The following is a 21,574-nucleotide window of genomic DNA, read 5'->3' on the forward strand; positions in this document are numbered from 1 at the left end:
CGCCCCGCCGCTTCCTCCCGCCTCTAAGATGGCGGCCGGCGCGGCCTTACTCAGCCCCCTCCCCTCAACGTTCGCCGCGCCCTCAACAAACATGGCGGCCGGCCCGGCTTCGCGGGGGCGGGAGCGCGGCCCTCAGCGAGGGGGCGCGGCGCGGGCGCCGATTGGCGGAGGGGGCTGCGGGCCGAGCGCTGATTGGCGGGCGCGGCGGGAGGGGGTGAGGCGGGCGAGGAGGGCGCGAGGCGGGCGAGGAGGGCGCGTTGCCTGTGAGGGGAGGCGAGCGGGCGGGAAGGCGCTTCATTTTGGGGCGTTTTCGAGGCGTTTTCCGGCGGCGGCGAAGCGGGCGAGATGGCGGCGGAAGCGGCGCTGTGCGGGGAGCTGGACGCGGCGGCGCTGGAGCTGCTGGAGGCGCTGGAGACGCTGCAGCGGCGGCGCGACGCCTTCGCCGCCTGCCTGGAGCAGGTTGGGGGGGGGGGACAGGGCTGGGGGGGGGAGGTTGGGGACAGGGGGACATCCGCCCCCCCCCCCCGCGGTGTCCCCAGGGCTGGCTGTCGCTGTCGCAGGCCCGCTACGCCCTGGGCTGTCACCGCGTCTCGGCGCTGCAGTACGGGGCCACCATGGTGCCCCGCGTCCGTGTGGCCGCCAGGTGGGGACGGGGGGACGTGGGGGTCCCCAAGGAGGGAGGGTGACGGGGGGGTCCCCAAGGAGGGGGGTGATGGGGGGGTCCCTCGTTTTGGGGGGGCTTGGGGGGGTCTCCTGTTTTGGGGGGTTTGGGGGGACCCCAAGGAGGGGGTGACGGGGGGGTCCCCTGTTTTGGGGGGGTCTCCAAGGAGGAGCATGATGGGGGGGCCCTCGTTTAGAGGAGGTTTTGGGGGGTCCCCAAGGAGGGGGGTGATGGGGGGGGTCCCTCGTTTTGGGGGGGTTTGGGGGGTCTCCAAGGAGGGGAGTGATGGGGGGTCCCCTGTTTTGGGGGTTTTGGGGGGTCCCCTGTTTTGGGGGAGTTTGGGGGGACCCCAAGGAGGGGGTGACGGGGGGGTCCCTTGTTTTGGGGGGGTCTCCAAGGAGGAGCATGATGGGGGGGGCCCTCGTTTAGAGGAGGTTTTGGGGGGTCCCCAAGGAGGAGGGTGATGGGGGGTCCCTCGTTTTGGGGGGTTTGGGGGGTCCCCAAGGAGGGGGGTGATGGGAGGGCCCTCATTTTGGGGGGGCTTGGGGGGTCTCCAAGGAGGGAGGTTACAGGGGGTCCCTCATTTTGGGGGGGTTTGAGGGGTCCCCAAGGAGGGGGGTGACGGGGGTCCCTCGTTTTGGGGGGGTCCCTCGTTTTGGGGGGGTTTGGGGGGTCCCCAAGGAGGGGGGTGATGGGGGGGCCCTCGTTTTGGGGGGGCTTGGGGGGTCTCCAAGGAGGGGGGTGACAGGGGGTCCCTCATTTTGGGGGGGTTTGGGGGGTCCCCAAGGAGGGGGGTGACAGGGGTCCCCTGTTTTAGGGGTTCCCCAAAGGGGTAACGGGGGTCCCGTTTTGGGGAGTTCTGGGGATCACCAAGAAGGGGGGTGATGGGGGGGGTCCCTCATTTTGGGGGGGTTTGGAGGGGTTCCCAAGGAGGGGAGGCAGTGGGGGGGGGTCCCTCATTTTGGGGGGGGATTTTGGGGGGGTCCCCAAGGAGGGGGTGGTGACAGAGGGGTCACCCTGACCCTCCCTCCTCCCCCCCCCCACCCCCCCGCAGGCCGGGCCCGGGGGGGGCCCCCCGCTTTGAGGAGCTGCTGGCGCCGGGGGGGGCCCCCGCTGAGCCCCCCACCCCCCCTGCAGGTACCGGGGGGGGTCGGGGGGGGCTCACAGGAGGTTTTGGGGGGGGCTCGTTGGGGGGGTCCCAGGGCCGACAGGGAGATGGGGGGGTGAGATGGGGGGGTGATTTGGGGAGTCGTGGGGGGGGCTGGGGGGGGTCAGATGGGGAGATGGGGGGGTCAGATGGAGGCTGGGGGGGTCCCTGGGATTTTTGGGGGGGGGGATCCTGCAGGATTTGGGGAAGGGGGGGGCAGGGCGGGCTCTGAGCGCCCCCCCTGCCCCCCCCCCAGGGCTGCGGCAGCGGCACGGGGCCCCCCCGGCCCCCCCCCCGGCCCCGGCGCCCCCCCGCGACCCCCTGACCTGGTTCGGGATCCTGGTGCCCCGGAGCCTGCGGCAGGCGCAGGGCAGCTTCTGCCAGGGTGAGCGGCCCCGAAAGCGGCGGAAACGGCCCCAAAACAGCCCCCCGGGGGGGGGGGAACCGCCCCAAATGAGGGCCTTAAGGGGGGGGGGCAAAAACGGGGTGGGGGGACACCAAAACGAGTTATTTAACGAGGGAGGCGCCTCCAAACGGTCGTGCGGCGGAGGAAAGCCTCCCCCTCCCGAAAACGGGGCGAAACCCCCAAAGTTTGGGGGTCTGCTAGCGGCCCCAAAGTGAGGGAAACGGCCCCGAAAAGGGAAGGGCGCCCCAAAACAAGGGGAGTAAGGGGAGGAGGCGCCCCGAAACGGGTGGAAATCCCCTCAAAATGGAAGGAGCACCCCAAAATGGGGGTCTGATCGTGTAGCAGAAACACCTCAAAAATGAGGAAATGCCCCAAAATGGGCAGAAATGCCCCAAAACTGAGAAACACCCCCAAAACAAGGCTCTAGTCCTGTGGCAGGAATGCCCCGGAATGGGCAAAAACACCCCAAAATGAGCAGAAACGCCCCAAAGTGGGTCTAATCCTGTGACAGAAATGCCCCAAAACGGGGAAAAACACCCCAAAACGGGCAGAAACACCCCAAAATGGAAGAAATGCCCCAAAACAGGGTTCTAATCCTGTGGCAGAAACGCCCCGAAACAGGCAGAAACGCCCCAAAATGGGTCTAATCCTGTGGCTGAAACGCCCCGAAAAGGGGAAAAACACCCCAAAACGGGCAGAAACACCCCCAAATGGGTCTAATCCTGTGGCTGAAATGCCCCGAAAATGGAAGAAATGCCCCAAAATGGAAGAAATGCCCCAAAATGGGTCTAATCCTGTGACAGAAAGGCCCCAAAAGCGGCAGAAACACCCCAAAACAGGCAGAAATGCCCCAAAACCGAGAAACACCCCCAAAACAGGGCTCTAATCCTGTGGCCAAAATGCCCCGAAATGAGGAAAAACACCCCGAAATGGGCAGAAACGCCCCCAAAATGGAGAAACGCCCCAAAATGGGTCTAATCCTGTGGCAGAAACGCCCCAAGATGGGGAAAAATGCCCCAAAAGAGGCAGAAATGCCCCAAAATGGAGAAACAGCCCAAAACGGGGCTCCAATCTTGTGGCTGAAACGCCCCGAAACGGGGAAAAATGCCCCAAAATGGAGAAACGCCCCAAAATGGGGCTCCAATCTTGTGGCTGAAACGCCCCGAAACGGGGAAAAACGCCCCAAAACGGGCAGAAACGCCCCAAAATGGAAGAAACGCCCCCAAATGGGTCTAATCCTGTGACAGAAATGCCCCAAAACGGGGAAAAACACCCCAAAACAGGCAGAAACACCCCAAAATGGAAGAAATACCCCAAAACAGCGTTCTAATCCTGTGGCCGAAACTCCCCGAAACAGGGAAAAATGCCCCAAAACGGGGAAAAACGCCCCAAATGGGTCTAATCCTGTGGCAGAAACGCCCCAAAACGGGGAAAAACGCCCCAAAACGGGCAGAAACGCCCCCAAACGGGTCTAATCCTGTGGCAGAAACGCCCCGAAATGGGCAGAAATACCCCAAAGTGGAGAAACGCCCCCAAAAAAACGGGGCAAAACGCCCCAAATCGGCGAACGCTCAAAGGAGCCGCCCCCCCCCCCGACCCAGGCGTGTCGTCCCCAAAACCGCCGCGTTCTGCCCCGAAACGGGCAGGTCGTCCTCGCGGCGTTTTTTTTTTTGGGGGGGGGGGTTGTCGAGCAGCCCCCAAAACGGGCTTTTTTGGCCCCGAAACGGGCGCAGGCGTGTCGCTGGCGGTGGAGCTGGCCGAGCTGCAGGGAGCCGTGACGGCGGCCGGCGCCCGCTACCGGGCCCTGCTGCGCCGGCGTCGCGCCGACACGGAGGCCCCGGGGCACACGGACTCGGCGTGACGCCGCACACGGACTCGGCGTGACGCCGCACACGGAGTTAACGTGACGCCGCACACGCACTCGGCGTGACGCCGCACACGGACTCGGCGTGACGTCGCACACGGAGTTAACGTGACGCCGCACACGCACTCGGCGTGATGTTGCACACGGAGTTAGCGTGACGCCGCACACGCACTCGGCGTGACGCCGCACACGGAGTTAACGTGACGCCGCACACGGAGTTAGCGTGACGCCGCACACGGACTCGGCGTGACGCCGCACACGGAGTTAACGTGACCTCGCACACGGACTCGGCGTGAGCCCAGAGGTGCCGGGTAGGGCGGTGGCGTGTCGGCGGCCACGGCTGGGGACGCGCGCGTCACGCGCGGGCGGCGCCCCGGCAATAAACGCGCTCTGCCTGGCGCGTGTGCCTGGCGTGTGCTGGTAACCCGTGTCCCTCGCCCGTGTCCCCAGCCCGTGTCCGTGGGCCACCGACACGCGCCTGTGTCCTCGCCCCGTGTCCCCAACGCGCAGCCCTGTCCCGTGTCCCCGTCCCGTGTCCTTGACATGCAGCCGTGTCCCGAACACGTAACCATGTCCCGTGTCCCCGTCCCGTGTCCCCAACATGCAGCCATGTCCTATGTCCCCATCCCATGTCCAACATCTAACCGTGTCCCGTGTCCCCGTCCCGTGTCCCCAACACGCAGCCATGTCCTATGTCCCCATGTCCCCGTGTAACCATGTCCCGTGTCCCCAACACGCAGCCCTGTCCCGTGTCCCTGTGCCATGTCCTTGACATGCAGCCGTGTCCCGTGTCCCCGTCCCGTGTCCCCAACACGTAACCATGTCCCGTGTCCCCGTCCCGTGTCCCCAACACGCAGCCCTGTCCCGTGTCCCTGTGCCATGTCCTTGACACGCAGCCATGTCCCGTGTCCCCGTCCCATGTCCAACATGTAACCATGTCCCGTGTCCCCGTCCCGTGTCCCCAACACGCAGCCCTGTCCCGTGTCCCTGTGCCATGTCCTTGACATGCAGCCGTGTCCCGTGTCCCCATCCCGTGTCCAACATGTAACCATGTCCCGTGTCCCCGTCCCGTGTCCCCAACACGCAGCCCTGTCCCGTGTCCCTGTGCCATGTCCTTGACACGCAGCCGTGTCCCGTGTCCCCATCCCGTGTCCCCAACACGCAGCCATGTCCCATGTTCTTGTCCCCGACACACAGCCGTGTCCCGTGTCCCCGTCCCGTGTCACCAGCCGACACCCCGCTACCGAACACGGCTGCACCTTTATTGCCCCCCCGCCGCCCCGCGGGTGCCGGGCGCAGCAGGGGGGACGCTTGGGCCCCGCCGGTACAAACATGGAGTCCTCGGGGACGGGGGCACCCGCGGGGGGCAGGAACGCTTCACGTCCGGTGTCCGCTTCTCCCGAACGTTCTCTGCGGCCGGGGGGGGGGGGGGACAGATGGGTGAGGCCGCCCGGTCGCCTGGGCCCCTCCCCGCCCCTCTCACTCAAGCTGTGTCCCACAGCGCCACCGTCACTCCGCTCCAGAGTGAACAGGCCAGTATCGCTCCGCTCCCAAGTGACTAGGCTGCCACCGTCACTCTGCTCCAGAGTGAACGGGCTGGTATCGCTCTGCTCCAGAGTAAACGTGCCACCACCATCACTCTGCTCCAGAGTGAACGGGCCGCTGGTGTCACTCCGCTCCAGAGTGAACAAGCCAGTATCGCTCCGCCCCAGAGCTAACAGGCCAGTATCACTCTGCCCCAGAGTGAACGAGCCAGTAGCACTCCAGCCCAGAGCTAACGGGCCGCTGGCATCACTCCACTCCAGAGTGAACGGGCTGGTATCACTCCAGCCTAGAGTGAACGGGCCACCACCATCACTCCGCTCCAGAGTTAACGGGCCAGTATCACTCCTCTCCAGGGTAATCACCCCTCTCCCCCCCGCCCTTGCCTCTCGGGCCCCTTTTCCCTCCCTAATTGCCCCCTTTCGGGCTCTTTCCCCCTCCCCTAATTGCCCCCCCCGGCTCATTTTACCCCTAATTGCCCCTTTTTGGCCATTTTGCCCCTCTACTCATCGCGTCCCCCCCCCCCCGGCGCATGCGCACGCCGCCGCCTCGGCCACCCCCGCCCAGCCCTCCCCCTCCGGCCACGCCCCTGCCGGCCGCGCGCAGCCAATCAGCGCCCGCCGCCACCCCCCCTCCCTTCCCGCCTCGACCGGCGGCGCAGGCGCAGTGCGGACCCGCCCCAACCGCCAACGGCCGCCGCCTCCGTCCCCGGTTCGGGTCTCGGTCCCCGGTGCCGGTCTCGGTCCCTGGTACCGGTAACGGTACCGGTAACGGTACCGGTACCGCTACCGGTACCGGCGCCTCCCCCCGGCCCCGCTCACCGGCCGCTCCCGCCGCCGCCGCCGTCTCCTCACGCAAGCCCCGCCTCCTCCCCCGCGCTTGATTGGCAGCGCGGCGCAGCCAATGGGCGTCGCCTTCCGCCGGCTTCCCCCCACCCCCGCCCCGGCTCTCTGGGCGATTGACGGCGCGGCGGAGCCAATAGGGAGGCGCATCTCGCTAGCCAGGGGCGGGGCGAGCCGCCGTCGCGCGCCAATCGCAGCTCGGCGGGAAGCGGCCCTTGATTGGCGGCTGCCGGCGCCAATCAGGAGGCGGCACCGGAAAGTGGCGCCGCAGCCAATGGGAAGGCCGGAAGCGGCAGCGGGCGCTCGGTGCCCGCCCCCTCCCCCTCTTGCCGCGGGCCAATGGCGGCGCTTCCCGCCCGAACGGCCGGGCGTGGGCGCCGCCATCCTGGGCTGCTCCCACACACCGCAGCGGCGGCACCGCCTGGGCGCCGCCATCTTGGCGCCACGTTGGTGCCACCTGGCGGCCATCTTGGTGCCCCTTGGGGACCACCCTGGTGCCATCTTGGGGTGTCACCCAGCGGCCATCTTGGTGCCCCTTGGAGGCCACGATGGTGTCACCTAGGGGCCATCTTGGGGCCACAGCGGTGCCCCTTGGGGGCCATCTTGGTGTCAGCTGGGGGCCATCTTGGTGTGTCACTCGGCAGCCATCTTGGTGCCCCATGGGGGCCACCTGGGGGCCATCTTGGCAGGTCAGCCGGCGGCCATCTCAGTGCCCCATGGGGGCCACCTTGGGGCCATCTTGGTGTGTCACTCGGCAGCCACCTTGGTGCCCCATGGGGGCTACCTGGGGGCCATCTTGGCAGGTCAGCCGGCGGCCATCTTGGTGCCCCATGGGGGCCACCTTGGGGCCATCTTGGCGTGTCACTCGGCAGCCACCTTGGTGCCCCATGGGGGCTACCTGGGGGCCATCTTGGCAGGTCAGCCGGCGGCCATCTTGGTGCCCCATGGGGGCCACCTTGGGGCCATCTTGGTGTGTCACTCGGCAGCCATCTTGGTGCCCCATGGGGGCCACCTGGGGGCCATCTTGGCAGGTCAGCCGGCGGCCATCTCGGTGCCCCATGGGGGCCACCTGGGGGCCATCTTGGCGTGTCACCCGGCGACCATCTCGGTGCCCCATGGGGGCCACCTGGGGGCCATCTTGGTGTGTCACTCGGCAGCCATCTTGGTGTCCCATGGGGGCCACCTTGGGGCCATCTTGGCAGGTCAGCCGGCGGCCATCTCGGTGCCCCATGGGGGCCACCTGGGGGCCATCTTGGCGTGTCACCCGGCGGCCATCTTGGCAACGGCCGACAGAGCCGTCTCGCTGCCGCCTCGGCGGGGCCCGGCGGCCATCTTGGTGCCGCCCCGCAACCCCGACCCGCCCCAAAACAAGGCGCGGCCGCAGGGGCGGCGGGGGAGGGGCGACTTTACACACGTCTATTTATTGGGGTCAACCTCCGCCCCTCCCCCCCCCTCCTCGGAGCCCCGCCCCCTGGCGGGGGAGGGGCCGGGGGGAGGGCTCCGCCTTCCCCCCCCACCCTCGCCCAAACCGGACACCCCACACGGAGATCGGGGCGGAGACGACGACGAGGAGGAGGGGGCGGAGCCAAGACACGACACGAGGGGGGAGGGGCGAGGGAGGGGCGGGGGGGGCGGGGCCGGCGGGCGGGGGGGCGGGGCTAGCGGATGGTGTAGCGCACGTAGGGCACCTCGATGTCGGCGTCCGTGTCGTCGTTGCAGCAGAGCTCGAAGACGAGGGCCTTGACGTGGCGGCCCAGCTTCTTCTTGGAGACCCGGGCCACGATCTCCGTCATGCTGCGGGGACCGGGGTGGGGCGGGGTCACCGAGGGGGGCGGGGACACGGCTGGCCCCGCCCTCCCCGGGGGGTGATTGTCACCCGTGGGGCACGGCCGTCATCCGTAACCTCATGTTCTCCACCCGGGGGACGTGTCCACCACCCACGACCCCGCGTCTCCCACCCACGGGGCTTCTCCGTCCCCCGGGGGACGTCTCCAGCACCCACGACCCCATGTCTCCCACCCACAGGGCTTGTCCGTCCCCCGGGGGACGTCTCCAGCACCCACGACCCCACGTCTCCCACCCACAGGGCTTCTCAATCACCCGGGGGACGTCTCCACCACCCACGACCCCGCGTCTCCCACCCACGGGGCTTCTCCGTCCCCCGGGGGACGTCTCCAGCACCCACGACCCCACGTCTCCCACCCACAGGGCTTCTCAATCACCCGGGGGACGTCTCCACCACCCACGACCCCGCGTCTCCCACCCACGGGGCTTCTCCGTCCCCCGGGGGACGTCTCCAGCACCCACGACCCCACGTCTCCCACCCACAGGGCTTCTCAATCACCCGGGGGACGTCTCCACCACCCACGACCCCGCGTCTCCCACCCACGGGGCTTCTCCGTCCCCCGGGGGACGTCTCCAGCACCCACGACCCCACGTCTCCCACCCACAGGGCTTCTCAATCACCCGGGGGACGTCTCCAGCACCCACGACCCCGCGTCTCCCACCCACGGGGCTTCTCCATCACCTGGGGGACGTCTGCAGCACCCATAGCCCCACATCTCCCACCCATGACACTTGTCCATCACCCGGGGGACGTCTCCACCACCCATAACCCCATGTCTCCCACCCACAGGGCTTCTCCGTCCCCCGGGGGACGTCTCCACCACCCACGACCCCACGTCTCCCACCCACGGGGCTTCTCCATCACCTGTGGGACGTCTCCAGCACCCATAGCCCCACATCTCCCACCCATGACACTTGTACATCACCTGGGGGACGTCTCCACCACCCACGACCCCGCGTCTCCCACCCACGGGGCTTCTCAATCACCCGGGGGACGTCTCCAGCACCCATAGCCCCACATCTCCCACCCATGACACTTGTACATCACCTGGGGGACGTCTCCACCACCCACGACCCCGCGTCTCCCACCCACGGGGCTTCTCCGTCCCCCGGGGGACGTCTCCAGCACCCACGACCCCGCCTCTCCCACCCACGGGGCTTCTCCGTCCCCCGGGGGACGTCTCCACCACCCACGACCCCGCGTCTCCCACCCACGGGGCTTCTCCATCACCCGGGGGACGTCTGCAGCACCCATAGCCCCACATCTCCCACCCATGACACTTGTACATCACCTGGGGGACGTCTCCACCACCCACGACCCCGCGTCTCCCACCCACGGGGCTTCTCCGTCCCCCGGGGGACGTCTCCAGCACCCACGACCCCGCCTCTCCCACCCACGGGGCTTCTCCGTCCCCCGGGGGACGTCTCCACCACCCACGACCCCGCGTCTCCCACCCACGGGGCTTCTCCATCACCTGTGGGACGTCTGCAGCACCCATAGCCCCACATCTCCCACCCATGACACTTGTACATCACCTGGGGGACGTCTCCACCACCCACGACCCCGCGTCTCCCACCCACGGGGCTTCTCCGTCCCCCGGGGGACGTCTCCAGCACCCACGACCCCGCCTCTCCCACCCACGGGGCTTCTCCATCACCTGGGGGACGTCTCCACCACCCACAACCCCGCGTCTCCCACCCACGGGGCTTCTCCGTCCCCCGGGGGACGTCTCCAGCACCCATAGCCCCACATCTCCCACCCATGACACTTGTCCATCACCCGGGGGACGTCTCCACCACCCATAACCCCATGTCTCCCACCCACAGGGCTTGTCCGTCCCCCAGGGGACGTCTCCAGCACCCACGACCCCACGTCTCCCACCCACGGGGCTTCTCCATCACCTGGGGGACGTCTCCAGCACCCATAGCCCCACATCTCCCACCCATTACACTTGTACATCACCTGGGGGACATCTCCATCACCCACGACCCCACATCTCCCACCCACGGGGCTTCTCCATCACCCGGGGGACGTCTGCAGCACCCATAGCCCCACATCTCCCACCCATTACACTTGTCCATCACCCGGGGGACGTCTCCACCACCCATAACCCCACGTCTCCCACCCACGGCGCTTGTCCGTCACCCATGGGATGTGTCTACAACCCCACATCTCCCACCCACAGCACTTCTCCATCACCCGTGGGACGTCTCCTTCACCCTTAACACCGTAACCACCACCCTTTCACCCATGCCCAACACCCATAGGACACGTCACCCGCTGATAACCCCACGTCCCCCACCCATGGGAGCCGCCCCCTCCCAGCCCGGAGACCCCGTCCGCCGCCTACGGCTGGTCGTGGCGCTCGCGGAGCTTGGCGGCCGGCATGAAGAAGGAGTAGAGCATGGAGACGCCCTGTGACAGCATGGTGATCTCCAGGCGGTGCTCCTTCTGCGGGGACACGGGGCGTTGGGGACACCGGGGGGGGGGCCACGGGGAGCGGCCCCCATAGCCTCCCCGTGTCCTCCATGTCCCCCCAAGGCCATGTCCTCCCATGTCCCCATGTCCATGTCCCTCCACGTCCATGTCCCCCGTGTCCCCCCCGCGTCCATGTCCCCTGTCTCCATGTCCTCTATGTCCCCCCCCCCGCCTCCCCCCGCCGCGGGGCACCTTGAAGTAGGCCAGGAACTGGCGCAGCGTCATCTCCTGCCCGTCGGGCTGCAGCCCCTGCACCTCGAAGCGGTCCCACAGCGTCCACTCCACCTCGTAGTACTGCGGCCGGCCCACAGCGCGGGGGTCACGCCCAAGCCGGGGACGGACCCACGGCGCGGGGACCGACACCCCTAGGTCACCCGGGGAACCCCTAGGGTGCTGTGGGGCTGGGCACCAGGGGGCAGCACCCACCTCGCCCCCAAACCCCTAGAGGAGCTTGGAGAACTTGGAGGAACCCATGAGGAGCAGCACCAAGGTGCCTCCAGCCCCACGGGGTGCCTGCGGGACCCCCAGGGGGCACCCGGGCAGCTACAGGACAAGGTCCTATGGGGAGTTATGGGGAAGGACACTATGGGGCAGCCCCCACCTCACCCCCAAACCCCCAAAGCAGCTCGGAGAACGGGAAGGAACCCATGAGGAGCAGCACCAAGGTGCCTCCAGCCCCACGGGGCGCCCGCGGGACCCCCGGGGGGCACCCGGACAGCTATAAGACAAGGTCCTATGGGGCGCTATGGGGCAGGACACTATGGGGCAGCACCCACCTCACCCCCAAACCCCCAGAGCACCTTGGAGGAGACCATGAAGGGCAGCACCAAGGTGCCTCCAGCCCCACGGGGCACCCACAGGACCCCCGGGGGGCACCCAACGGCTATAGGACAAGGTTCTATGGGGTGCTACGGGGCAGGACGCTACGGGGCAGCACCCACCTCACCCCCAAACCCCCAAAGCAGCTCGGAGAACAGGAAGGAACCCATGAGGAGCAGCACCAAGGTGCCTCCAGCCCCATGGGGCACCTGCAGGACCCCCAGGGGGCACCTGGACACCTATAAGACAAGGTCCTACGGGGCGCTATGGGGCAGGACACTATGGGGCAGCACCCACCTCACCCCCAAACCCCCAGAGCACCTTGGAGGAGACCATGAAGGGCAACACCAAGGTGCCTCCAGCCCCACAGGGCACCCACAGGACCCCCGGGGGGCACCCAACAGCTATAGGACAAGGTTCTATGGGGTGCTATGGGGCAGGACGCTACGGGGCAGCACCCACCTCACCCCCAAACCCCCAAAGCAGCTCGGAGAACGGGAAGGAACCCACGAGGAGCAGCACCAAGGTGCCTCCAGCCCCACGGGGCACCCGCAGGACCCCCAGGGGGCACCCGGACAGCTATAAGACAAGGTCCTACGGGGTGCTATGGGGCAGGACGCTACGGGGCAGCACCCACCTTGTTGCGGGGGCAGGCCACGGGCTCGGAGAAGCCCACGAAGGGCAGCGCCAGGTTGAGGAAGGAGTTCTTGTAGGAGGAGAGGCGCCGGTGGCCCTGCACCAGCTTGTAGAGCTCCAGGCAGGCCAGGCCCACCACGGCCGCCGTCGTCGTCGCGATGGCCGGGATGATCTTCCCCGCGATCAGCTTGCTCTGCTCGGCACGGGAGAAGCCCCTATGGATCCCGTAGTGGCGGGGGGGGGGGGGGACGGACCCCGCCGCGGGCCCTATGGACCCGGTGCGCGCCCTACGGACGCCGTACGTCTCCTACGGACCCTACGTGGGCCCTACGGCCCCTACGTGGGCCCTACGGGTCCTACGTGGGCCCTATGGGTCTCGTACCCACCCGTCTCACAGAGCCTATATGCGTTCTATGCACCCTAGGCGTCCTATGGATGTTACGTGTGGCCCGCGGATCCTATATGTGCCCAACAGACCTTAAACGTGCCCTATGGATCCCGTATGTGCCCTACAGGTCCTACACGGGCTCTATGCATCCTGCACCCAGCCGCCCTATGGACCCTATAGGCATCCAGCGGGTCCTATATGTGGCCCCCCGCTCCCATACGTGCTCAATAGACCCCTTACGTGCTCTACGGCCCCTATATGTGCCCTACGGGTTCTGCACGGGCCCTATGGAGCCTGCCCCCACCCAACCTATGGAGCCTACGTGCGCTCTGCAGACTCTATGCATGTCCTATGCGCCCTATATGTGCCCTATGGGTCCTGCACAGGCCCTATGGATCCCATACCCGCCCACGCTACGGACCCCATAGGCACTTTATGGACCCCATACGTGCCCTAGGGACCCTCTATGGGCCCTATGGAGCCCATATGTACCCTAGGGGCCCCGTACGGACCCTACACACCCTGCAAGCACCCTATGGGCTCTCTATGCTCCCCATGGATGCTATACGGGCCCCAAGGAGGCCCCCAGTCCCCCCAAGGACCCCCCAGCACCCCTAGGTCCCCCCTAGGGACCCCCTCAGCCCCCTAGGGACCCTCCCAGCACCCCAAGGACCCCCCTCAGCCCCCTAGGGACTGCCCCAGCACCCCTAGGACCCCCCCAGCACCCCACGGACCCCCCCCCAGCACCTTTAGGACCCACCTAGGGCCCCCCTCAGCCCTCTTAGGACCCCCCCTAGCACTCCAAGGACCCCCCTAGAGACCCCCTCAGCCCCCTAGGGACCCCCCTAGCACCCCTTCGGACCCCCCCCAGCCCCCTTAGGAGCCCCTCCAGGGACCCTCTCAGCACCCTTAGGACCCCCCCCAGCACCCCAAGGGCCCCCCTCAGCCCCCTTAGGACCCCCCCCAGCACCCCAAGACCACCCCAAGGGACCCCCTCAGCCCCCAAGGACCCGCCTACCACCCTAGGGACCCCCCTAGCACCCCAAGGACCCCCCCTAGCACCCCAAGGACCCCCCTAGGGACCCCCTCAGCCCCCTAGGACCCCCCCCAGCACCCCAAGGACCCCCCCCAGCACCCCTAGGACCCCTCTAGTACCCCAAGGATCCCCCCAGCACCTCTAGGACCCCCCTAGGACGCCCCCCCAGTACCCCAAGGACCCCACTAGTACCCCAAGGACCCCCCTAGGGACCCCCTCAGCCCCCTAGGACCCCCCCCAGCACCCCAAGGACCCCCCCCAGCACCCCTAGGACCCCTCTAGTACCCCAAGAATCCCCCCAGCACCTCTAGGACCCCCCTAGGATGCCCCCCCAGCACCCCAAGGACCCCCCTAGCACCCCAAGGACCCCCCTAGGGACCCCCTCAGCCCCCTAGGGACACCCCAGCACCCCAAGAACCCCCCCAGCACCCCTAGGACCCCCCTAGTACCCCAAGGATCCCGCCAGCACCCCTAGGATGCCCCCCAGCACCCCTAGGGACCCCCCTAGCACCCCAAGGACCCCCCCAGCACCCCAAGGACCCCCCCTAGGGACCCCCCCAGCACCCCACCTTATGCCGGTCGGCCGGGGCGATGTCGTAGTTCTCGGCCCGCAGGTTGGAGGCGGCGACGATGAAATCCATGTGGAAGTTGGTGTCGTCGTCCTGGGTGGGTGGGGGGTCTGAGCGGGTGGGGGCGGCACCCATGGGTGCCCCGGGGTATGTGGGGGGGGGGGGGAGCACCCACCTTCTCGAACTCGACGGGGAACATGCGGAAGCCGGGCAGCTCCTCGGGGCTGGGCAGCGCCGCCTTGAGCTCCTCCAGGCGCCCGTCGTCTGCGGCCGGGGAGGGGGCGGCACCCGTGGGACCCCCCTGCTGGCACCCATGGGTGGCCCCCCCCCCCAAAACCGCACCGAGGTCCCAAATCCTCCCAGCCGGCGGCCGCCCTGGCGCTCGTGGGTGCCCGCGGGAGCCTCGTATCCCCCCACTCCAGACCTGCCCCCCCCCGGCACCCTTGGGTGCCCCCAGGACCCCCCCCCATCCGCCCACTCCAGACCCCTGGGCACCCCAAATCCCCCCACTCTAGATCCCTGGGCACCCCACATCCCCCCTCCCCAGCCCCCCCAGCACCCTTAGGTGCCCCCAGAAACCCCACATCCCCCCACCCCAGACCCCTAGGCACCCCAAATCCCTTCCTCCAGCCCCCCCAGCACCCACAGGTGCCCCCAGAATCCCCATATCCTCCCTTCCCAGCCCCCCCAGCCCCATAGGTGCCCCCAAGACCCCCACATCCCCCCTCCCCAGACCCCCAGCACCTCCATATCCCCCCACCCCAGACCCCTGGGCACCCTAAATCCCCCCTCCCAGCCCCCCCCCACCCTCAGGTGCCCCTAACACCCCCCTATCGCCCCACCCCAGACCCCCCAGCAGCCATAGGCGCCCCCAAGACCCCTATATCCCCCCACCCCAGACCCCTGGGCACCCCAAATTCCCCCATCCAGCCCCCCTAGCACCCATAGGTGGCCCCGAAGACCCCCATCCCAGAACCCCAGCACCCCCAAATCCCCCCATCCAGCCCCCCCAGCACCCATAGGTGCCCCCAAGACCCCCACATCCCCCCACCCCAGACCCCTGGGCACCCCAAATTCCCCCATCCAGCCCCCCCAGCACCCTTGGGTGCCCCCAAGACCCCCACATCCCCCCTCCCCAGACCCCCAGCACCCCCAAATCCCCCCATCCAGCCCCCCCAGCACCCATAGGTGCCCCCAAGACCCCCACATCCCCCCTCCCCAGACCCCCAGCACCCCCAAATCCCCCCATCCAGCCCCCCCAGCACCCTTGGGTGCCCCCAAGACCCCCACATCCCCCCTCCCCAGACCCCCAGCACCCCCAAATCCCCCCATCCAGCCCCCCCAGCACCCTTGGGTGCCCCCAAGACCCCCACATCCCCCCTCCCCAGACCCCCAGCACCCCCAAATCCCCCCATCCAGCCACCCCAGCACCCTTGGGTGCCCCCAAACCCCCCAAGTCCCCCACCCCAAACCCCTGGGCACCCCATATCCCCCCCTCCAGCCCCCCCAGCACCCATAGCTGGCCCCCAAGACCCCCAAATCCCCCCCTCCAGCCCCCCCAGCACCCATAGGTGCCCCCAAGACCCCCCACCCCAGACCCCCAGCACCCCCAAATCCCCCCATCCAGCCCCCCCCCAGCACCCTTGGGTGCCCCCAAACCCCCCAAATCCCCTACATCCCCTACCCCAAACCCCTGGGCACCCCAAATCCCCCCATCCAGCCCCCCCCAGCACCCTTGGGTGCCCCCAAGACCCCCAAATCCCTGCTCCCCAGCCCCCCCACGTCCCCCCGTGCCGGGGGGGGGGGGGGCCCGCGCACCCACCGACGGCGGCGCTGGCGCTCTGCAGCTCCTGGTCGGAGACGTGGATGCGCACGCCGGCCTTGGGGGTGAAGTCGGGCACCCGCACGCGCCGCAGCAGCTCGGCCACGGCCGCCCGCTCCCGCGAGCCCTCGATGCCGTAGCTCTGCGCGTACAGGTTGGCCGCCGCCACCACGTAGTCCAGGTGCAGGGGCTGCCGGCCGAGCACCCCGGTCTCAGCCCCCGGGGCCTCGTCCCCTCCCACCCCCCGAAACGGGGGGTGGCGGGCACCCCAAGGGGCGGGGGGGGCACCCAAGGGGGGATGGGGGGCACCCAAAGCGGGGATATGGCAGCCAGAGGGGCATTGGGGGGCACCCAAGGGGGATGGGGGGCACCCAAAAGGGGAGATATGGCACCCAAAGGGGCATTGGGGGGCACCCAAGGGGGATGGAGAGCACCCAAGGGGGATGGAGGGCACCCAAAAGGGGAGATATGGCACCCAGAGCGGGATTGGGGGGCACCCAAGGGGGATGGCGGGCACCCAAAAGGGGAGATATGGCACCCAAAGGGGCATTGGGGGGCACCCAAGGGGGATGGGGGGCACCCAAGGGGGATGGCGGGCACCCAAAAGGGGAGATATGGCACCCAAAGGGGCATTGGGGGGCACCCAAGGGGCATGGGGGGCACCCAAGCGGGGATATGGCAGCCAGAGGGGCATTGGGGGGCACCCAAGGGGGATGGGGGGCACCCAAGGGGGATGGGGGCACCCAAAAGGGGAGATATGGCACCCAGAGCAGGATTGGGGGGCACCCAAGGGGCATGGGGGGCACCCAAGCGGGGATATGGCAGCCAGAGGGGCATTGGGGGGCACCCAAGGGGGATGGGGGGCACCCGAAAGGGGAGATATGGCACCCAAAGGGGCATTGGGGGGCACCCAAGGGGGATGGGGGCACCCAAAAGGGGAGATATGGCACCCAGAGCGGGATTGGGGGGCACCCAAGGGGCATGGGGGGCACCCAAGGGGGATGGGGGGCACCCAAAGGAGGATGGGGGGCACCCAAGGGGCATGGGGGGCAACCAAGGGGCATGGGGGGCACCCAAAAGGGGGGGAATATGGCACCCAAAGGGTGATGGGGGGCACTCAAGGGGCACGGGGGGCACCCAAGGGTGATGGGGGGCACCCAAAGGGGCATGGGGGGCACCTAACAGTGATGGAGAGCACCCAAGGGGTATGGGGGGCACCCAAAAGGGGAGATATGGCACCCAGAGGGGGATTGGGGGGCACCCAAGGGGCATGGGGGACACCCAAAGGGGCATTAGGGGGCACCCAGAGGGGGATGGGGGGCACCCAAGGGGGGAGATATGGCACCCAGAGGGGGATGGGGGGCACCCAAGGGGGATGGCGGGCACCCAAAAGGGGAGATATGGCACCCAGAGGGGGATGGGGGGCACCCAAAGGGTGATGGGGAGCACCCAAGGGTGATGGGGGGCACCCAAAGGTGGAAATATGGCACCCAGAGATGGATATACGGGACCCAAGCACACAGCACCCAAAAAAGGACGTATAGCACCCAAAAAGGGGTGTAGAGCAGGCAAGGGGGGAGGGGGCACCCAAGGGTGTCGCGACTCACGTTGTCGGGGTCGAAGACCAGCGGGTGGGGGCAGCGCTTGGGCCCCGACCAGAACAAGGTGCCCGAGTTGGTCTTCTGCGGGCGACGGAGGCCGGCCGGGCCGCTGAGCGGGGCCGGCCGGGGCCAAAGACCCCCCGAATCCCCCCGAGTCCCCCCAAATCCCCGGCAAAAAAACCCAAATCCCCCCAAATCCCAGGCAAAAAAACCCAAATCCCCGGCAAAAAAACCCAAATCCCCCCAAATCCCTGGCAAAAAACCCCAAATCCCCGGCAAAACCCCCCAAATCCCAGGCAAAAAACCCCAAATCCCCGGCAAAACCCCCCGAATCCCCCCAAATCCCAGGCAAAAAACCCCAAATCCCCGGCAAAACCCCCCGAATCCCCCCAAATCCCAGGCAAAAAAACCCAAATCCCCTGCAAAACCCCCCGAATCCCCCCAAATCCCCGGCAAAAAACCCCCAAATCCCCGGCAAAACCCCCCGAATCCCCCCAAATCCCAGGCAAAAAAACCCAAATCCCCGGCAAAACCCCCTGAATCCCCCCGAATCCCAGGCAAAAAAACCCAAATCCCCTGCAAAACCCCCCGAATCCCCCCAAATCCCAGGCAAAAAACCCCAAATCCCCGGCAAAACCCCCCAAATCCCCCCAAATCCCAGGCAAAAAACCCCAAATCCCCGGCAAAACCCCCCGAATCCCCCCAAATCCCCGGCAAAAAAACCCAAATCCCCTGCAAAACCCCCCAAATCCCCCCAAATCCCAGGCAAAAAACCCCAAATCCCCTGCAAAACCCCCCGAATCCCCCCAAATCCCAGGCAAAACCCCCCAAATCCCCGGCAAAACCCCCCAAATCCCCCCAAATCCCAGGCAAAAAACCCCAAATCCCCGACAAAACCCCCCAAATCCCTGGCAAAAAACCCCAAATCCCCGGCAAAACCCCCCGAATCCCCCCAAATCCCCGGCAAAAAACCCCAAATCCCCGGCAAAACCCCCCGAATCCCCCCAAATCCCTGGCAAAAAACCCCAAATCCCCGGCAAAACCCCCCGAATCCCCCCAAATCCCCGGCAAAAAACCCCAAATCCCCGGCAAAACCCCCCGAATCCCCCCAAATCCCCGGCAAAAAAACCCAAATCCCCGGCAAAACCCCCCGAATCCCCCCAAATCCCCGGCAAAAAACCCCCAAATCCCCGGCAAAACCCCCCGAATCCCCCCAAATCCCCGGCAAAAAAACCCAAATCCCCGGCAAAACCCCCCGAATCCCCCCAAATCCCTGGCAAAAAACCCCAAATCCCCGGCAAAACCCCCCGAATCCCCCCAAATCCCTGGCAAAAAACCCCAAATCCCCGGCAAAACCCCCCGAATCCCCCCAAATCCCCGGCAAAAAACCCCAAATCCCCGGCAAAACCCCCCAAATCCCCCCAAATCCCTGGCAAAAAAACCCAAATCCCCGGCAAAACCCCCCGAATCCCCCCAAATCCCCGGCAAAAAACCCCCAAATCCCCGGCAAAACCCCCCGAATCCCCCCAAATCCCCGGCAAAAAACCCCAAATCCCCGGCAAAACCCCCCGAATCCCCCCAAATCCCTGGCAAAAAACCCCAAATCCCCGGCAAAACCCCCCAAATCCCCCCAAATCCCAGGCAAAAAAACCCAAATCCCCGGCAAAACCCCCCAAATCCCCCCAAATCCCAGGCAAAAAAACCCAAATCCCCGGCAAAACCCCCCGAATCCCCCCAAATCCCAGGCAAAAAACCCCAAATCCCCCCAAATCCCAGGCAAATCATGTGGAAACCCCGAATTGCATGCAAAAAACCCCAGAATTGCACGCAAACTGCCCCAAATCATGTGCAAATCCCGAATTGCAGGCAAAAAAACCCCAGAATTGCACGCAATCTGCCCCAAACCATGTGCAAACCCCAAAGTGCATGCAAAAAAAACCTAGAATTGCATGCAAACTGCCCCAAACCATGTGCAAACCCCGAAATGCATGCAAAAAAACCCTAAAATTGCATGCAAACTGCCCCAAACTGCGTGCAAACCCCAAAGTGCATGCAAAAAAAACCCCCAGAATTGCACGCAAACTGCCCCAAATCATGTGCAAACACCAAATTGCATGCAAAAAACCCCCAGAATTGCACGCAGACTGCCCCAAACCGCGTGCAAACCCCAAAGTGCATGCAAAAAAACCCCCAGAATTGCATGCAAACTGCCCCGAACTGCGTGCAAACCCCGAAATGCATGCAAAAACCCCCCAGAATTGCACGCAAACTGTCCCTAACTGCGTGCAAACCCCGAAATGCATGCAAAAAAACCCCCAGAATTGCACGCAGACTGCCCCAAACCGCGTGCAAACCCCAAAGTGCATGCAAAAAAAACCTAGAATTGCATGCAAACTGCCCCAAACCATGTGCAAACCCCAAAGTGCATGCAAAAAAAACCTAGAATTGCATGCAAACTGCCCCAAACCATGTGCAAACCCCGAAATGCATGCAAAAAAACCCTAAAATTGCACGCAATCTGCCCCAAACCGCGTGCAAACCCCAAAGTGCATGCAAAAAACCCCCCAGAACTGCACGCAAACTGCCCCGAACCGCGTGCAAACCCCAAAGTGCATGCAAAAAAAACCCCAGAATTGCACACAGACTGCCCCAAACCGCGTGCAAACCCCAAAGTGCATGCAAAAAAATCCTAGAATTGCACGCAAACTGCCCCAAACCATGTGCAAACCCCGAAATGCATGCAAAAAAACCCTAGAATTGCATGCAAACTGCTCCAAACCATGTGCAAACCCCAAAGTGCATGCAAAAAAACCCCCAGAATTGCACGCAGACTGCCCCGAACCGCGTGCAAACCCCAAAGCGCAGGCAAAACACCCCCCGCAATGGCGGGCCGACCGCCCCGAAGCGCCCGCACCTGCCCGGGAGGGAAGTTGTGCAGCAGCTGGCGGATGTTGTTGCGGTACTGCGCGTGCCAGTGGCGGCAGGCCCAGGCCACGCAGTCGGGCCAGGCGCGGGGCCGCTCGCTCACCAGGCTGCGGTGCAGCGCCTCCAGCACCTCCAGCGGCTGCGTCCCCGCCAGCCGCAGCGTCCGCTCCACGAAGCGCGGGTCCCTGCGGGGGCGAGGGCGCCGCGTTGCAAAGGCGGCAGCGGCGCAGCGGCGCGCAAGAGCGCTTGCATCGGCGTGCAAAAGCGGTTGCATCGCTGCAGCGTCGCAGCGGCGTGCAGAAGCGTTTGCATCGCTGCAGCGTCGCAGCGGCGTGCAAAAGCGTTTGCATCGCTGCAGCGTTGCATGGGCGTGCAGAAGCGTTTGCATCGCTGCAGCGTCGCAGCGGCGTGCAGAAGCGTTTGCATCGCTGCAGCGTCGCAGCGGCGTGCAGAAGCGTTTGCATCACTGCAGTGTTGCGTCGGCGTGCAAAAGCGTTTGCATCGCTGCAGCGTCGCGTCGCCGTGCAGAAGCGTTTGCATCGCTGCAGCGTTGCATGAGCGTGCAGAAGCGTTTGCAACACTGCAGCGTCGCAGCGGCGTGCAGAAGCGTTTGCATCGCTGCAGCGTCGCATGGGCGTGCAGAAGCGTTTGCATCGCTGCAGCGTTGCATGGGCGTGCAGAAGCGTTTGCATCGCTGCAGCGTCGCAGCGGCGTGCAGAAGCGTTTGCATCGCTGCAGCGTCGCAGCGGCGTGCAGAAGCGTTTGCATCGCTGCAGTGTTGCATCGGCGTGCAGAAGCGTTTGCATCGCTGCAGTGTTGCATCGGCGTGCAAAAGCGTTTGCATCGCTGCAGCGTCGCATGGGCGTGCAGAAGCGTTTGCATCACTGCAGCGTCGCAGTGGCGTGCAAAAGTGTTTGCAACGCTGCAGCGTCGCAGCGGCGTGCAGAAGCGTTTGCATCGCTGCAGCGTCGCAGCGGCGTGCAGAAGCGTTT

General features: G+C 66.3%; 2 protein-coding genes across 5 annotated transcripts in view; one reads left to right on the top strand and one right to left on the bottom strand.

The window, feature by feature from the left end:
• Window positions 1–264: 264 nt before the first annotated feature.
• Window positions 265–4,489, top strand: CCDC115 (coiled-coil domain containing 115). Of its 4 annotated transcripts, XM_068924214.1 has the most exons (7): window positions 266–459; window positions 540–643; window positions 1,716–1,798; window positions 2,065–2,193; window positions 3,948–4,070; window positions 4,117–4,168; window positions 4,215–4,489. In XM_068924214.1, exons 1-6 carry the CDS (start codon window positions 346–348, stop codon window positions 4,119–4,121), a joined length of 558 nt encoding a protein of 185 aa, XP_068780315.1. In that variant the 5' UTR covers window positions 266–345; the 3' UTR covers window positions 4,122–4,168; window positions 4,215–4,489. The 4 variants fall into 4 exon arrangements, with proteins under 4 accessions (XP_068780316.1, XP_068780315.1, XP_068780314.1 ...); XM_068924213.1 differs by having other exon boundaries at window positions 4,117–4,489; XM_068924215.1 differs by having other exon boundaries at window positions 265–459; window positions 561–643; window positions 3,948–4,489.
• Window positions 4,490–7,864: 3,375 nt separating this feature from the next.
• UBA1 (ubiquitin like modifier activating enzyme 1) overlaps window positions 7,865–21,574 on the bottom strand; it is a 40,919-nt gene continuing 27,209 nt past the window's right edge. Inside the window, exons 18-26 of the mRNA XM_068924130.1 lie at window positions 20,572–20,767; window positions 17,664–17,738; window positions 16,057–16,246; window positions 14,410–14,498; window positions 14,235–14,327; window positions 12,243–12,434; window positions 10,979–11,080; window positions 10,659–10,759; window positions 7,865–8,256 (exon numbers count right to left, since the gene is read on the bottom strand). Of these exons, the coding sequence (XP_068780231.1) occupies window positions 8,121–8,256; window positions 10,659–10,759; window positions 10,979–11,080; window positions 12,243–12,434; window positions 14,235–14,327; window positions 14,410–14,498; window positions 16,057–16,246; window positions 17,664–17,738; window positions 20,572–20,767 (1,174 nt within the window). The 3' untranslated portion in view covers window positions 7,865–8,120. The remainder of the gene's footprint in view (window positions 8,257–10,658; window positions 10,760–10,978; window positions 11,081–12,242; window positions 12,435–14,234; window positions 14,328–14,409; window positions 14,499–16,056; window positions 16,247–17,663; window positions 17,739–20,571; window positions 20,768–21,574) is intronic.

Source organism: Struthio camelus, chromosome 38, assembly GCF_040807025.1.
Source record: "Struthio camelus isolate bStrCam1 chromosome 38, bStrCam1.hap1, whole genome shotgun sequence".
Lineage (NCBI taxonomy): Eukaryota > Metazoa > Chordata > Aves > Struthioniformes > Struthionidae > Struthio > Struthio camelus.

Coding starts and splice junctions, on each gene's coding strand:
- CCDC115 (XM_068924213.1), top strand. CDS start 346: ATGGCGGCGGAAGCGGCGCTGTGCGGGGAGCTGGACGCGGCGGCGCTG. Junction 460..539: donor TCGCCGCCTGCCTGGAGCAG/GTTGGGGGGGGG, acceptor CGGTGTCCCCAG/GGCTGGCTGTCGCTGTCGCA. Junction 644..1,715: donor CGCGTCCGTGTGGCCGCCAG/GTGGGGACGGGG, acceptor ACCCCCCCGCAG/GCCGGGCCCGGGGGGGGCCC.